Source organism: Stomoxys calcitrans, chromosome 3 (assembly GCF_963082655.1).
Source record: "Stomoxys calcitrans chromosome 3, idStoCalc2.1, whole genome shotgun sequence".
Lineage (NCBI taxonomy): Eukaryota > Metazoa > Arthropoda > Insecta > Diptera > Muscidae > Stomoxys > Stomoxys calcitrans.
The window spans coordinates 120,321,785-120,337,959 of NC_081554.1; the positions used below are offsets into that span (position 1 = coordinate 120,321,785).

At 35.0% G+C, this 16,175-nt stretch overlaps 1 protein-coding gene and 1 long non-coding RNA gene across 2 annotated transcripts in view; one reads left to right on the forward strand and one right to left on the reverse strand.

The window, feature by feature from the left end:
- LOC106090604 (tyrosine-protein kinase Drl) overlaps nucleotides 1–14,550 on the reverse strand; it is a 128,637-nt gene extending 114,087 nt beyond the window's left edge. The window contains exons 1-2 of the mRNA XM_059365208.1: nucleotides 14,475–14,550; nucleotides 14,081–14,371 (exon numbers count right to left, since the gene is read on the reverse strand). Of these exons, the coding sequence (XP_059221191.1) occupies nucleotides 14,081–14,192 (112 nt within the window). The 5' untranslated portion in view covers nucleotides 14,193–14,371; nucleotides 14,475–14,550. The remainder of the gene's footprint in view (nucleotides 1–14,080; nucleotides 14,372–14,474) is intronic.
- LOC106094253 (uncharacterized) overlaps nucleotides 1–15,387 on the forward strand; it is a 34,347-nt gene extending 18,960 nt beyond the window's left edge. Inside the window, exon 2 of the long non-coding RNA XR_001222524.2 lies at nucleotides 14,485–15,387. This is a non-coding gene — a long non-coding RNA (uncharacterized LOC106094253). The remainder of the gene's footprint in view (nucleotides 1–14,484) is intronic.
- Nucleotides 15,388–16,175: the final 788 nt, after the last annotated feature.

The following is a 16,175-nucleotide window of genomic DNA, read 5'->3' on the forward strand; positions in this document are numbered from 1 at the left end:
ATCTGCCGACTTAAGATCTTAGGCCCATTAAAGTCACATTTATTATCCGATTTCGCTGAAATTTGAGACAGTGAGTTATATTAGCTATCTCCACATCCTTATTCAATACGAGGTAGATTTGGATATAGCTGCCATATAGACCGATTTAATGTCTTGGGCCCATAAAATGCGCATTTATCATTCGATTCGCTGAAATTTGGGATAGCCCATCGACATCCCAGTTCGATACGGCGGGAATTAGTAAATCGTGCTGGTGTGTCATTATGAAAATAGCAAACACTGTCTGCAGACTGTTGGTAGTTAATTTTGCTGCTTTTGCAGCAGTAGTTCTGCAATTCTACAACAGCAGGCTGGCTGCTGAAAAGTCTATTGTTTTCTAAAAATGACTGCTGCTTAATTAATGATGCGAGAGTAAACCAAAATAAAATAAAATTTAAATTTAAAAATTGCCTAATCGCAGCCTGAAAAAATACCTAAACTAATAAAAACACATATCCGGCAGTAACAGGCAAACATGAGTAATTGCTTAACATTCCACCGATTACGCGTGGTCTGCGGCACAGAAAAAACATTAAAGTAATGTAGTTGTTGTTGAGTTTCAAAGAAAGATAACATTAAAAACAGGGGTTTCAAGCTACAAGTTGGATGTGGATTGTTGGAAGAACTTCCAACAAAGAACAGAATGTTTTTGTTGCACTGCACATATGATTTTGCAAAAAAAAAAAACAACTTTCAACAGCAATGGATAGAACTTTTTTGTTACGTTGCACAAAAGTTAGGTTATGTTAGGTTGAAAAGAGGGTGTAGATATTAATCGGCCCCATGCCACTATGAACATACTCCTAAGCCAGTAATCGGCTTGTTGTACGCTCTAAATACAAAAAAAATGTAACCTCGAAAAGAAAATCTAAGTTAGGAATTCCGTTCTACTTACAAAATCCTTAATTGTTTTCCATGTCACTCCCTTAAGTTGGTTCATGCCTGGTAAAGTGTCCCCGCCCAAGTGCGGGGGATGTTTATATTCCATAAACTTATTTGATAAATTTCGAAATAAGTACCCATGAAAGTCATGTAAGCATAAGGAAAGCAACAAAATTGCAAGCGCATTCAGCCACCTTTCGAAATGTATATAAATGGTGCACAAGAAAATTGTTCATCAGGTAATTTCTTTGAAGTAATATATCACAAATTCACAAAATTTCTCATGATCATAAGCTCAACTCTTTTTGGAAAAATTCCAAAAGTAATCAAAGAGAATCTTGAGTCGTGCTTTCTGGTGAGTCGTGATTCCGGGAATACTGGTTATTCTGATATAGATTTTAAAATTTCATTTTAAGAAATTACAAAAAAATTCTAAGATATTTAAAAATTTGAAAAAGTCCCTTAAAAAATTTAAGAAAGGGCGAATAAAATATCAATACCTTCAAAAAAAACTCTTCAGTTAAAAACATCGCAATGTAATAAATAAGTTCAAATCAATACATTCAATGAAAGTACAGTCCAGTGAAGAATAGTTCGGATAACTGAAATTCATTTACAGTTAAGCGATAAAAGGATAAGGGAAATCGAATTTTCGACAACATGCCAATTGTGTGTAAAACAACTTGAGTTGAAGAAGAGCAATGCTCAGTTGAACTGTTAAAAAATGTTAAAATATATTTTTGCGTGAAATCGAATGTTTTCGATTTCACATAGACTCGTATAGAAATAATATCTTCACTTATGCTATTTCAGTTTCATATAAAAATGAGGTTTGGTATTTTAGCGGTATGTTCAGTTAAGCGATTTTTCATTAAAGCGAATTCAATTTCATTTATTGAATCGATATTCTTCTAGTTGAAGGAATTTGGTGTTTTAAATATATGCTAATTGCTAACGACAACCGGCAGATGGGTGCCGGTTAGTGCCCTATCGTCCCAATAAATACAGTTTTTTTAGAAATTGCTGCGCAATACTAGGTGTGTTCGCGTACTTATCCAGTAACAATTTGCCAGTAAAAATTTGCAGGAGAGTAAGAAACTTCTACTGGGGGAAAAAAACTTCCAGCAGAAATTTGAAACGTCTTATTTACAAAACACTCTAACATTCTTTTCACACTCTTTCTTATTGAAAACAGGCACGACTTTCGCTTAACGTTTGTGCAAATTTTTGAGTACGCGAACCCCCTTACTGCTGATAGCTGCGTAATGTAGTCATATCTTCTAAATTACCTTAAAGTGTACCAGAAAACGAAATTTGTTAACAGGAGGTTTATCCCCACGATAAAAAAATGGTCCGGTTAGCTAACACTAACTTTATTTTTTCTACGAGATACCAGCCCAGATTAAATAAACCACTCATATTAGAATATTACCGATAAAATCTTTCGGGTTTTGTATCGAATGATGAAATGTGATATGTTGCAACCTGCATCCTTTGCAGTACGGTATGAAACTACAAAAGTTTCTAAAGTAATTCAAAATAAGCTTTTGCTTTGTGAAATGAAAACCAAACTCCAAGCGCATTTTTTAAATTAAGCTCTCAATATAAAAGTTCGGGAAATGCTCTTGGTAAACTTATTTCATGTTTTTCAGTCGGTATCTGTTGTTGTTGTTATTGTAGCAGTGTGTTGAACACTGAGACGGTAGAACTTGTCGATGAGGGACTCCATCAGGTCAATCCAGTACGTACAACCGGCTGCCATGGGATTGAGGCGGTACCGGAATATAATTAGCAGCATATTGAAAGCGGAAGTCTCCGCTTAACCTTTGGGCAGTTTTACAACTGTTAAACTAACATAAGGGTATACATTTTATGATGCGTGAAAGTGCATACAATGTGGGATCGATTGCGAAAGAAATATATATACTAACCGTGATTACCTCGATTATCCGGGATTGCAAAACATGTGTCTATGTTGTCGATAGTTGCTTTAAACGAGTTAGCAAACATGTGTATAAAGTGAATAAGGGGAATACCATTATTTTGATGTTTTCATTAGAAATTTGAGCCATCGGGATTGTTTTGCAATTTTATAGTGGCATCATCATCCGTAAAACCGAACAGAAGGAAAAAAGAATAGAATTAACAGTGCAAGAAAAGTATAGTATAATCAACGAATATTCCAAACAAAATGTTTCTGTTCAAATATTAACACAAAAATGTAGTGTTGGGAAGCGAACGTTTTATGATTTTTTGAAAGATAAAGACAAAATAAAAAAAAAATTCCAGAAAATCATGAAAAGCAAACTACAGAGGTCAAGAAGAAAAGAAAACCACTTTATAAGACATTTTTATACCCACCACCGGAGGATGGGGGTATATTCATTTTGTCATTCCGTTTGCAACACATCGAAATATCCATTTCCGACCCTATAAAGTATATATATTCTTGATCGGCGTAAAAATCTAAGACAATCTGGCGATGTCCGTCCGTCTGTCTGTTGAATTCACGGTACAGTCTTTAAAAATGGAGATATTGAGCTAAAACTTTGCACAGATTCTTTTTTGTTCATAAATTCGAAGATGCAGCCCATATCGGATATCTTTATAAAGCTGCCATATAATCCGATCTCTCGATTTAAAGTCTTCGCCCCATAAAAGGCACATTTATAATCCGATTTCGCTGAAATTTGACACAGTGACTTATGGTAAGCTTTTCGACATCCGTGTCATATATGGTTCAGATCGGTCTATATATGGATATGGCTACCAAAAAGACAAATATTTGGTTCCACAAAATTGAACAATGACTTGTACTTAATAGGTCACTCAATACCCGTATCGAATTTGGTCCAAATCGGACGATATTTCGATAAAGCTGCTATGGGGGGCATTAATTATGCATTTTTCACCGGATTATGACGAAAGATGGTATACATATATACCCGAGGTGGTGGGTATCCAAAGTTCGACCCGTCCGAACTTAACGCCTTTTTACTTGTTAACTAATCGCGTAAGAAAAATAAAATATAAATAGGTAACGAATATCTATGTAAAAACGAGTACAAACATTTACCTCGATTAACCGGGAAAATCGATTATCTGGAACGCTTCCGGTATTTATAACAAGGGTCAATTTATTGTTCTTGATACCGTCTATGTAGGAATATTGAATAGTGAAAATAACCGTGCAAGAAACTCATTAGACAATTTAAGGGTAATATGAGTTTATATAATATTTAAGGACAAAACTTTTCACTAACAGTTAAACACGAACATTTCCTACTCCCATTTAGTTTTTATATTTATTAAAAAATATTTAACATATATTTTAAAAAAAAAATATTCCCGTTTTCCCGGCATTGTAAAAAGACGGGAAATGCAAACCCCCACGCCGAAAGGAACAATTTTTACCAACGGTAATGATAGTAAAGTAATACCAAAACATTACCGTATGGTATGGATGATGTAAAGCATTATAAATACCATACGGTATTGTTCTACTATTAATTCATGGTGTTGCTTTACTATCAATACCATTGAAACCATACAGTTTACTTTTTTCTTACGGCGTATTTAAAGTTGAACATTTTTATACCCTCCACCATAGGATGGGGAGTATACTAATTTCGTCATTCTGTTTGTAACTACTCGAAATATTCACCTGAGACCCCATAAAGTATATATATTCTTGATCGTTGCGACATTTTATGTCGATCTATATATACTTTATGGGGTCTCAGACGAATATTTCGAGGAGTTACAAACAGAATGACGAAATTAGTATACCCCCAACCTATGGTGGAGGGTATAAAAACGTCATTGCAAGATGCCATAAACGCATCCAGCACCTTGCATAACTTTTTAGAAAATGCTGCACCCTCGAACATTACAGAAAATGGCAAAACTCAAATCTACCGTGTTGAAGAAAATCTTTTGGTTTTCACAGTTTGTCATAAATTAAAATATTTGACATTGGATCTGTTGTCCATCTTAAAATATTACATGGTAGTGTGGTAGTAGTAGTGGTAGATGTGTGGAGTGTCTTAAGGTAAGCATATCACAACTCTGTCAAGTGACAGCTCTCACACAAAAATAGCCATTGTGACTTCAATTATTGAAAGCATTGCTGACACAATAACCATTAATACATACGCATAATTGATCGATGGGCTAGAACAATGATGTGAAATAAAACCGAGTAACGATGATGTCTTGATAATAAAAAAAAAATTAAACATACAACGGCTACGTTGACGAAGTAATGCATTAAGACCCCTGTTGCAAGTATTGTAAAGGATGATTTTTTAAAAGTTATAGGAAAGTTTTGAAAAAAACACATAAAATTCGGAAAAATGCATGAAATTTTTATTTGAATCGATAGTACGGCCTATATAATTTAATATTTGTAGATTATTTTATTTTATGACTGCGCGTCAAATGGTCCATCCGCTTAGTCCAATTTCGGCATACTCTTTCCAACATTTCGGCCGGTATCTCACCAATAAATGCTTCCATGTTGTCTCCGATGCGTCAATTGAAGCGGGCAAAAAATAGTCTAAAGACGTGAAATCGCACGATCTAGGCGATTCTGTATGCATTGGTAACTCTTGCAATGCTTCTGGCTGATCTTCACTCCAAAACGACGATTCTGATTATTTGCGTAACCATTGAGTCAAAAATGAGCTTCGTCGCTCAATGGTTGACGCGCACGATTAACTTTCTTAACAGAGCACACTCTTGATAATAAAATTCAATAATTTGCAAGCGTTGTTCATGCTTAAATTATAGACCAAACTGAAGATGTTTGACAATGAAACAAAACACGAAACGTACGTGAGCTGTTTGAACCAGAGTGGTCAAAAAGATAATAGCTAAAAAATCACCCTTTATTTGCGATACTTAGTGGCACATCATTGATAGCTATCCGAACCGTCACCCGTATGTGAATGGTGTGAATACCTACCCACGTATCAATTGACATGTCATAATATTCCATGACAAGTTCCCGATAATCTTCTTTGATAGCTAACCTGGTTCGTTTTGTTTAAGAACTTCCACTATAAAACCAAATAAGAAGGATGGCGCTAGAATTTTAGTTCATCTTTGGTCAGGAAAAATGCACTACAATTACAATGTCTTCTTTGCCAGACGCCAATTCTGTCAACAAAACTAACTGATAGGCACTTTTACCGCATTTCTCCCCTTAATTGGAGTCAGTGTTGTTATTTAAACAACCACTCGCACGTAACAAATAGTCTGCGGTTGATTAACGTATCTGGCGTTATCTAGCCCATAACAAATCAAATGTGAACATTTTTGTGTAAATAAACAATAAATTTTTGTTTAACAATCTTGTGCTGCAGTTTGAGTTTGATTATGTGTGTTGGAACCGACCGACGAATAACTTAACTTTTATTTCCTTTGTTGGATTTAGAATTTAGGTTAAGCTTGATAAGCGCAAACAATCGCGTACATCAGCTGTTGCAGGTACCTTTCCCGATAAACGGATACTACATGCCAATACAAAGTGCTCTTATGAGGCATAAGGCGCTGATAAAATAGTAGGTTTAATAAACATATTGCAAGAGTTCAAGGGGCCTTAAAAGGCCTGTAGAGACCATTGGTATTTTCGACCCAATAAATTATATATCCTGGACAGGGACATAACCAGGATTTTATTTTGAAGCGGGCCATGTTAGAACAACAAAACATAATAAGTATATAAACGCGAGGCTCGGGCCCGATAGCCCCCTAGCAAAGGCAATCTGGTCTAAATTCTCGATAAAGCCTCCACATGAATCGATCTCACGATACTTTTCTTGAGGGCACAGAGAGCGTTTTTGAATACGATTAAAATAGGTCCATCATAGGATGGGGGTATACTAATTTTGTTATTCTGTTTTTAGCATCTTGTTCATATGTATATATCCCCCCTATAGCCCGATCTTCTTATTTGACTTCATGGCGCCCTAGAAGCTTCGAGCTTGCCGTTCTACTTGAGAGGTTTTTATTTGGCCAAAACTCAAATACAAATTTCTGGATTTAAGGCCCCGTAGTTTGGGCGATTGAACACTTCTTCTTCCCTAGAAGCTTCGAGCTTGCCGTTCTACTTGAGAGGTTTTTATTTGGCCAAAACTCAAATACAAATTTCTGGATTTAAGGCCCCGTAGTTTGGGCGATTGAACACTTCTTCCATCGCTGCAGAAGCAGCATTCTGTGACTGTATTTTCTATTATTTGGGTGGCGCTGACTAGTGGCACTATTTGCGCCATTCTTAATAAATGAACAAATATAGAGTGGAAACACTAGAGGTTTCTCTTTTGTAATTCTATTACTCATAAATCAATCGATGTACTTTTGGTAGCGCTATTCCAAATAAACAAATAAATCAACTCAGTCATCAATCGATCAATCACTTTTCTGTTAACTCGAATGCCACTCGCAGATTAACTAATTTCGTAAATAAACATTTTTGTAATTTACGATATGATCACCAGGCTATACCGCACCCAAAGGGTTAGTTGAGGCCATCTTATCTGTCTTTAAGTCAACAGCAGTGCAGCTGAACGATATACTGCATTACTTAAACTGCAGATGTTCTCATGTGGATTTAATTCTTAATCTACAATTATTCCCTCTACATGACTATTGATTGTGGTTTTGTGGTTGGATATGTCGTACTGCCAACATCTTATAATCATATCAAATGACAATGTTTGCTTGTTATGTCAACACATGTAAGTGAACGATTATGTTCGTAACTAAAATGTATTTGTATACGCACGAGTATTGTTTAGGACATTCCCATACACATCCAACTTCAATATAATTCTAATTTCTCATTGTACATGTTTATTTATTTAAGAATGTGTTTGCATTAATCTCCTGCATGGCTAGATCGACATAAAATGTCACGACGATCAAGAATATATATACTTTATGGGGTCTCAGACGAATATTTCGAGTAGTTACAAACAGAATGACGAAATTAGTATACCCCCCATCTTATGGTGGAGGGTATAAAAACGTCGGCGAATCGTTGGCTAAAAATAGGCAGAAAAGTAGTGCTCTGTTTAAAGTGAGGAAAATTGCAAAAAAAACTATCCAAGTGGCAACACTTGAAACTATTGGCGGCATCATTTTTGTTTGTTTTGTTGGTTTAAATGGTTTGTTTTTCTTTATCTAATTGAGAAAAAATATATAAAATAGAGAAAACAATAAGTGAAGAAAATGAAACGTGTTTTGGTATGGAAACAAAAACATTTGACAGCCGTCAAATTTCGCTCGCGAAACAATTAAAAATTTCAACGGATATTCCGTATAATATCCGATTGTATGAATTATTTCAAGAACAAATTATGTAGCGCAAAACGTGTGAATTTTTCAAATTTTAAGATTTTAATTGCATGAATGCTATTGGGTTGCCCAAAAAGTCATTGCGGATTTTTTAAAAGAAAGTAAATGCATTTTTAATAAAACTTAGAATGAACTTTAATCAAATATAGTTTTTTACACTTTTTTCTAAAGCAAGCTAAAAGTAACAGCTGATAACTGACAGAAGAAAGAATGCAATTACAGAGTCACAAGCTGTGAAAAAATTTGTCAACGCCGACTATATGAAAAATCCGCAATTACTTTTTGGGCAACCCAATATTAAAATGTATGTGAAAAATGCTAAATGACGTATTGAGAGCAAATTAAGCAACGATTTCAATATTTTATGTAAATAAAAATGCATAACAAATTAAGAACAAAAAGATCCCGTTTATTAAATTTTATACAAGTATATGACATATTCTACGTTTACAACTTTTTGATTGTCGAAAACCTAGAAAATCGTCATACGGACCTCTCTGGCCGTTATCCAGCGTTCGAAGCTATTAATACAACTTTAGAAAGATGCACAGAAACAGTGTATACCCATGATGGGTAATAACACACAATCACAAATAAAATCCAACGCACAGGAAAAATGAATAGTACCGATAGTGTAAGCAACTCCGTACGGCTTCGTTCGGTTGACACATTATTGATATTTTACTTAGCTAATTCACTGGGTTGGTCGTTCGAGTTTTACTATCCCTCATACAAACAAAGTTTAGTTTTTTCAATTGTGTTAGTGTGCCCATCACTGGTGTATTCCATGAAGATGATTGAACAACAAATCCATTTGGTCAGACCGAGATTTAGCAGATAGGTTTTGTGTATTTAAAATATGAGAATGTGTGCCCCTTTTCTGTTACCGTAATATTTATTTAAATAGATTAAAACAATATTTAAATAGATTAAATTAAATATAAATTAATAAAAAGAATAGACTGCCTGATACGGCCTTCTACAGACTGTAAAATATAAAATTGTTTATTTGCCAATATGTAATTTAAGTTTTTATACCATTTATGTATCATTTATTTTTTTACGTTAGTTTCAATATATTTGAAAAGAAGAATTAAATAAACATTGACCTATTACGCCAGTGTAAGTACAAGAGAAAATGGGCGCCCCGGTATCTCTTGGCAAGTCCCTAAATAAAATCTTCATTTGTGGTCCGACTTTCAATTTTCTGAAAACGATCATTTCGAAGTGTGCAGATAAAACTCTCATAAAAAACAAAAAATAAAAGCTTCATGAATACACCCAAACACCCATTTCGGGCAAAGATGGCCTGTAGTAAATTGGCAGTGAAGGAGGCAACAAATATTGTTTGGTGGAAAAAATGTTTAGGAAGCCTGTCTCGGCTAAAATTTAAAAAAAACTTAAAAGCCGGAAATCCTCGAGACCTGAAAAGATATTTGGAAATCGGACCACAAACAAAGATTTTGCAGCCGGAAAAAGTTTTCCAAATGCCGAGGTGACCAATTTTAGTGGCCTGATGAGAGGCGCCCGGACAAATGACGGCCTTGAAATTTTACACATAATCTCTATCCGTTCACACGGCTGATTTTTTGCTCATTTTTCGGATTCTTACCCATTGTAAAGCATCTCAGGCATCCTAACGTTCTGAAAATTGCTGGATACAATAAATTGCGGATGGCGTTTCTGTTTTTGAAATATTTGAGAGTGTTCTAGTCGATATGCCTCAATTTTTTAAAGCCTTCATCAACTTTGGATATAATATAACACTTTTCTTCAACAGATACGTTACGTTTTGACTTTTTTTTGTCTGTCGTCCGATCAGTACACAACTTATTTTAAATTGGTATTTTTTTTTTCTTTTGTTCGCAATTTTCCAATCAATCGTTAGACCACTAAAAATGCAAAAACAAAGCTTTGCTGGATTATTCATCCGAGAAACTAGACATAGTAGTCAATGCATATGTAACCTATTTTACGGCAGTTTTTATTTTTTGACCGTCTACAATTGCGTAAATTATCAACATTAGATGAGTTTCGTTTTGTGTGAACTTCACCTTTCTTGTGTGAACTTGCCAAAAAAATCGTTATAGAGAGATTAGTTTCTGAGAGAATTTCAACTTTCGCTTTATAAACAATTCTTAGCAGAGAAGTATTCGTCATAGAGAGGTGAAAATGGCTGAAAAAACTTGTGTTTTCAATTTTTATTCGTTAGGTAGAACAATTCTTTCTAGGGAAGTTCGTTAGAGAGCAGTTCGACTGTATATGTATAAAAAATTTAGCTTAAGTTTTTTCAAATCTTTTCTTATTTTTATCTAAGAACAGAATTAGAGGAGGTTGCAAATAATGATTATGACTATTTCTCAGTTCATTGACATGGTCCGGTAAGCATCAAAACTTACACAACGAAGTATTTGCAGCAATTTAATTTAACTGCGTCTTCAGAAATCTCTCAAAAAGAATTGCCAAATTATGTTTAATGAACTTACAAAATACTGAAGCCTTCCCCTGAATGTATTTTTTAAAGTTATAAAAGTCGAATATACTCTTTTTTGTAGGAAAGTATTAAAATGAAATAAATAATAATAAAATCCTGCATCATGAAAATAATGTGGACCTGGAAAATCTAAATCAAATTGTTACTTTGAGAACTTCTTAGTAGGAGTTAGAATCCGTTACGACTTATCTACAAATCGCAACATTTGTCTACATCCAATGTGAATTTAATACCAAACTATATATAAAGCATTGTCCATTTATTTGAATGTCAATATACAAATACAGTAGTAGCTGAAAAATGGAATGTTCAGCCCTATTCTAAATAACAATTCCCTGGGAGTTTGTTTTTCGAAAAAGGGAAATATCTCCCAAAGAAAAATGCAGGTATACTGAATTGAAATAAAAGGAAGAAAGAGACGACAAATTTGGGAAAAATTCCCCCAAACAAATAGAAGGGAGTTAGGATAAAAAAAGTAAATGTGTGCTGAGTTCGACCGGGCCGAATCTTATATACCCTTCACCATGGATCTCATCTGTCAAGTACTTTGAATTACTTTTTCAAATATATATGAGCTATATGAGGTTATTGACCGTACTTGTCATAGAAAAATATCACCTTGAAATTTTCAGGCAAACTGAATAATAATTGCCCCCTCAAGAGGCTCAGAAAGTCAAATTGGAAGATCAGTTTATATGGCAGATATATGAGGTTATGAACCGATTTAGATCATACTTGGCATAGTTGTTGGAAGTCATACCAACACAACATATGAAAAATTTCAGCTTTCAGCTAAATTGGATAAGAATTGCGCCGTCTAGGACTTAAGAAGTTTAATCGGGAGGTCGGACTATGTGGCGGCTATATCAGGAGCTGGACTGAAATATGATCGTACTTAACGCAGTTGTTGGAAGTCATACCAAATTACGCCCTCTAGAAACTCAAGAAGTCTAATCGGGAGATCAGTTTATATGGCAGCTATATCAAGAAAAAGATTGATTTATACCATACTTGATACAGTTGTTGGAAGTCATACCAAAACGCTATGTACAAAATTTCAGCCAAATCGAATAATAATTGCGTCCTCTAGAAGCTTAAGAAGCCTAATCGGGAGTTCGGTTTATATAGCATCTATTATGTGTATGGTTTATATAGCATCTATTATGTGTATTATGTGTGTGTTATGTATAGATTTAGACAATGCTAAGCACAGTTGTTGTATGTCTAACTAAAATATTTCATGTAAAATTTCAGCCAAATCGGATAAGAATTGCGCCCTCTTGAAGCTCCCGAAGTCAAGACCCAAGATCGGTGGCTAGCTATATCAAAACGTGGACCGATTTGTCCCATTTACAATCCTAACCGACCTGCATTGATAAGAAGTATTTGTGCAAAATTTTAAGCGCCTACCTTTACTTCTTCGAAAGTTAGCGCGCTTTCGATAGACATGCTGACAAACATGGCTAGATCGACTTATAATTTCATAACAAACAAGAATATATATATTTTATGGGGTATTAGACGAATATTTACTCCTTCAAAAGTTAGCGTGCTCTCGACAGACAGACGGATGAACATGGCTAGATCGACCTAAAATGTCATAATGATCAAGAATATATTTATTTTATGGGGTTTTAGAAGAATATTTCGAGGTATTACAAACGGAATGTATACAAATTATGAATTTAATTGTTTTTTTAATGATTCCACCTCTTACTATTTACGAACAATTTATTATGAACGCAAATTATTTTTCACTATCGTCAAAAATAGGAAGAAATTTAGTTAGGCCCTCCAGGTATAAATATGGCATGTACCCACCATAGAAGGTTTGCATAAGTTTTTCAGTTTTATTGACAACAAAAGACGAGAATTTTAGAATTGGTATATGAATATGCTACATAGGTATCAAAATATTTATTTATTTTATTGATTTGTTTATTATGCAATTATAAGCCACAAGTGGCCGATTAGCAATCGCAATATTCAGCGTCAGTTCATATTTTGATATTTTTAGACTCATGTGTATAATGATATACGTATCGCTTAGTGGCAAACCGGATACTAAAAGGGGTCCCTTATTATTGAACTTAAAGTAGAATCGGGCAGGACTCTTTGATATGTAAGAAGTCTTCTGCCTGTTCCTTGATTGAATATTTTTGGGGGGTAATTTGCAAAATTACACTTCAGACCATTTGGCAGCATTTACTCCACGGGAGTAGGAATAAATCCATAGTCGATTTTCGGCTATAGAATCAAACTTCTACTTCTAACTAAAGTAGTTCTGCCCAAGAACGATCCGGTAGATTCAGCTATCTAAAATTTTTTTGGTAAGGGAAAACGCCAACGTGCAGGATGTGTGCCCCGCATGCAATCAGGGACAACACGACACAATTAATCTGTTCATCTGTCCACCAGACCACTCTGGAAGCATCACATTTTGGCCAACGATTGATGGATGAAGGCGGAAAGTTGTTATTGCAATACAGATATAACGTGACAAGCTGTAGGCCATAATTGTGCAATATTAAATTATAATAAATAAAGTAAACCAAAGATTACAAAAGCAACACTAAACATGTTTGTAAACTGTTTTAACTTTTTTTTTGCCTATTTCACCATTTTATGTTCTTCTTTCCAAAAAATAATAGTCAAATGTTTAGCCAAAATAAAGCAGCTGAAGCAAAACAGCTGTTTTCGAAAATTCGAAATTCCTTCTGCTAAATTATTCCCCTATTCCTCAATTCCCCTATTCCTCAATCCGAATAGGAAGAATTTTGTTCGAAAAAAATTTTTGGGAATCAACTCTTAGGAAGTTTTTAGAGTTGGACTGTTTATGTTTTCCAGATCGGGCCATGTTTGTATATACCATAACACATAGACACAAAAAAGGAGCATCTACTGCCCAATTTCGCCGAAATAAGGATCACTGAGTTTACATCTGTGCAGAGTATGGTCTAGATCGGACCATATTTAGATATAGGTGCCATATGGTCCGATCTCCAAATAATAGGTCTTCAGACCATAAAAGTCACATTTAATACCAGATTTCGCTGTAATTTGATACAGTTAGTTGTGTCAGACCCGAATATTGTCAAGATCAGAACATAATGTAATATAGAGAAGCCTTCTTCTATAACTTTTGAAATAAGAAACAATTCTCACAACAGAACAGAATTTTTTGTCACACATTTAGAACTTAAATTTTCAGCATGCCAAATGCCAACTGCTCAACATTTGCAGTTACAATGCCCTAGGAAATTGGACACATATTTGCTTCTTTTGCATATCGTCAGAAAGACTTACCAATTAGGCGCATGACCTCATGTAGATTTAGATAAACATTTAAATGACTCTGGACCAGGCTGCAGATAGCTAAGAAAAGTAATCCAAGGGTTAACGATGTGCTGGAACACATTGCCGCAGAATGATTGATAAATAGTGGGATATGAATTATTTTCAACACTGTAATCCTCTTGAATGCCAAGTATTTTTGATTGAATTGTTTAACTTTAATTTTCTATGAAGTCCAATAGATATGAATTGGACATTTTTAATTGTGTCGCTCACTTCTATGCACTTTTAACATTGTTACAACTATATTTGGTTATTTGTATACATACATATATATATATATATATCGATATTATTATTATTATTATATTTTTCTTTTATTTCTTTTTTATTCCTTAATTTTCACCATAATCTAGTTATGTGATTTCCGAATCAATGTCGAATGCATTTCAAAATAATCGAATCCCGCTAGAGAAGATAAAAACATGCGAAACGCCAAAGTGATGGATCCCTGATGTTGATGGCGTTATTGATGTAAAGTTACTACGTCCACACGGAAGACCAAGGCTGTATTAAATACGTTCAATTGCGATTGAATTTGATTAGATTTTGCTCGTTTTGTCGTAACGGAACAACGAAGCAAAGCAGCAGAGTATCATCCGAGTTTTAATGTGCACACCGTGACGAGTTTCCAACAACTGTCAACTGGATAAATAAACAAACCCATCTGAGCCGCGCCAACCAGCAGCCATTCAGCCAGATATTATACACCACCACCACCACCGTCAGTCAACAACAAGAACAACATAAGGCAATGTCCAACTGGAGCGCCAGTGGAGGAAGTATGCACCATCCACAATACGGTAGTACGTCGTTGTTGCAAACGAATATAACATTCGATGGCGAATTGCGGGCTTCTCTTTATTACAGTTTGAAACTGGCTCTTTTGTATCCGTTTCTCTCGGTGTTTACCATTTACTCTCACTTGCACAAACACCTTATTTTGTCCAATACCACTGCTGCCATCTGCTGGTAACGAAAGGTTATTAATTCCTTGGCAATGTATCTCCTTCCAATAAAATGTATAACACTTAAAACAGTGGTGAACTTCCCCTTTGAAGGGGTAATGTGGGATCTATGTGGATACAATCGTTTTATCAGTTTATGTATGTTTAAATACCTATATCGGCTACAAATCAATACTGGATGTTCATGTCTATTCTCCTAGTGGCTGTATATTTACCACATAACAAATGAATTCTTTCCACTAGCAACATGTGTTACTACATACCAGCAATTAAAGTATTTCCTATCTTTCAGAGTTGAGTTTCGTTTAGTTATCTCTTCTACTTTGCTCTCAGCTAAAGAGGAACTTGCCTGAATGACTTCAACATACAAAATTTCAATGCATTTTATGTTAGCTGGCAATGGAACATTAACATTTCAAACCGGAATTTGACAGCATTTTCAGAATCTGAAGCATAGATAAATTATATATAGATAAAGAATTTGAACTTAAACAAGTAAAAGCGTGCTAAGTTCGGCCGTGCCGAATCGTTGGAACCCACCACCATGGATTCTGCTAAAAGTTTATACAAACTAAATTTAGGTGAAGGCCATAATTTTATTCTACTTACCAAACTTCTGTCAAACCAGCAAAAATTACAGCTTCTCGGAACCGAACGAGGATAATCGAGAGACTGGTTAATATGGGAGCTATATCAGGTTATAGGCTGATTTGGACCGTACTCGCCACAGTTGTTGGAAGTCATCACAGAACACCGCATATAAAATTTTAGTCAAATCGGGAAAAAATGCGGCTAGTAAGGGTTCAAAAAGTCAAATCAGGAGATCGGTTTTTATGGGATCTATATCAATTTATAGACCGATTCGGACAGTACTTGGTACAGTAATTGGAAGTCATAACAAAACCCTAACTGCAAAATTGTAGTTAAATTGGGCAAAAATTTCGGGTTGTAAGGGCTCAAGAAGTCGAATCGGGAGATGGGTTTATATGGGAGCTATATCAGGTTATAGACCGTTTCGAACCGTACTTGTTAACAGGCATAACGGAACACCACATACAAAATTTCAGCCAAATCGGACA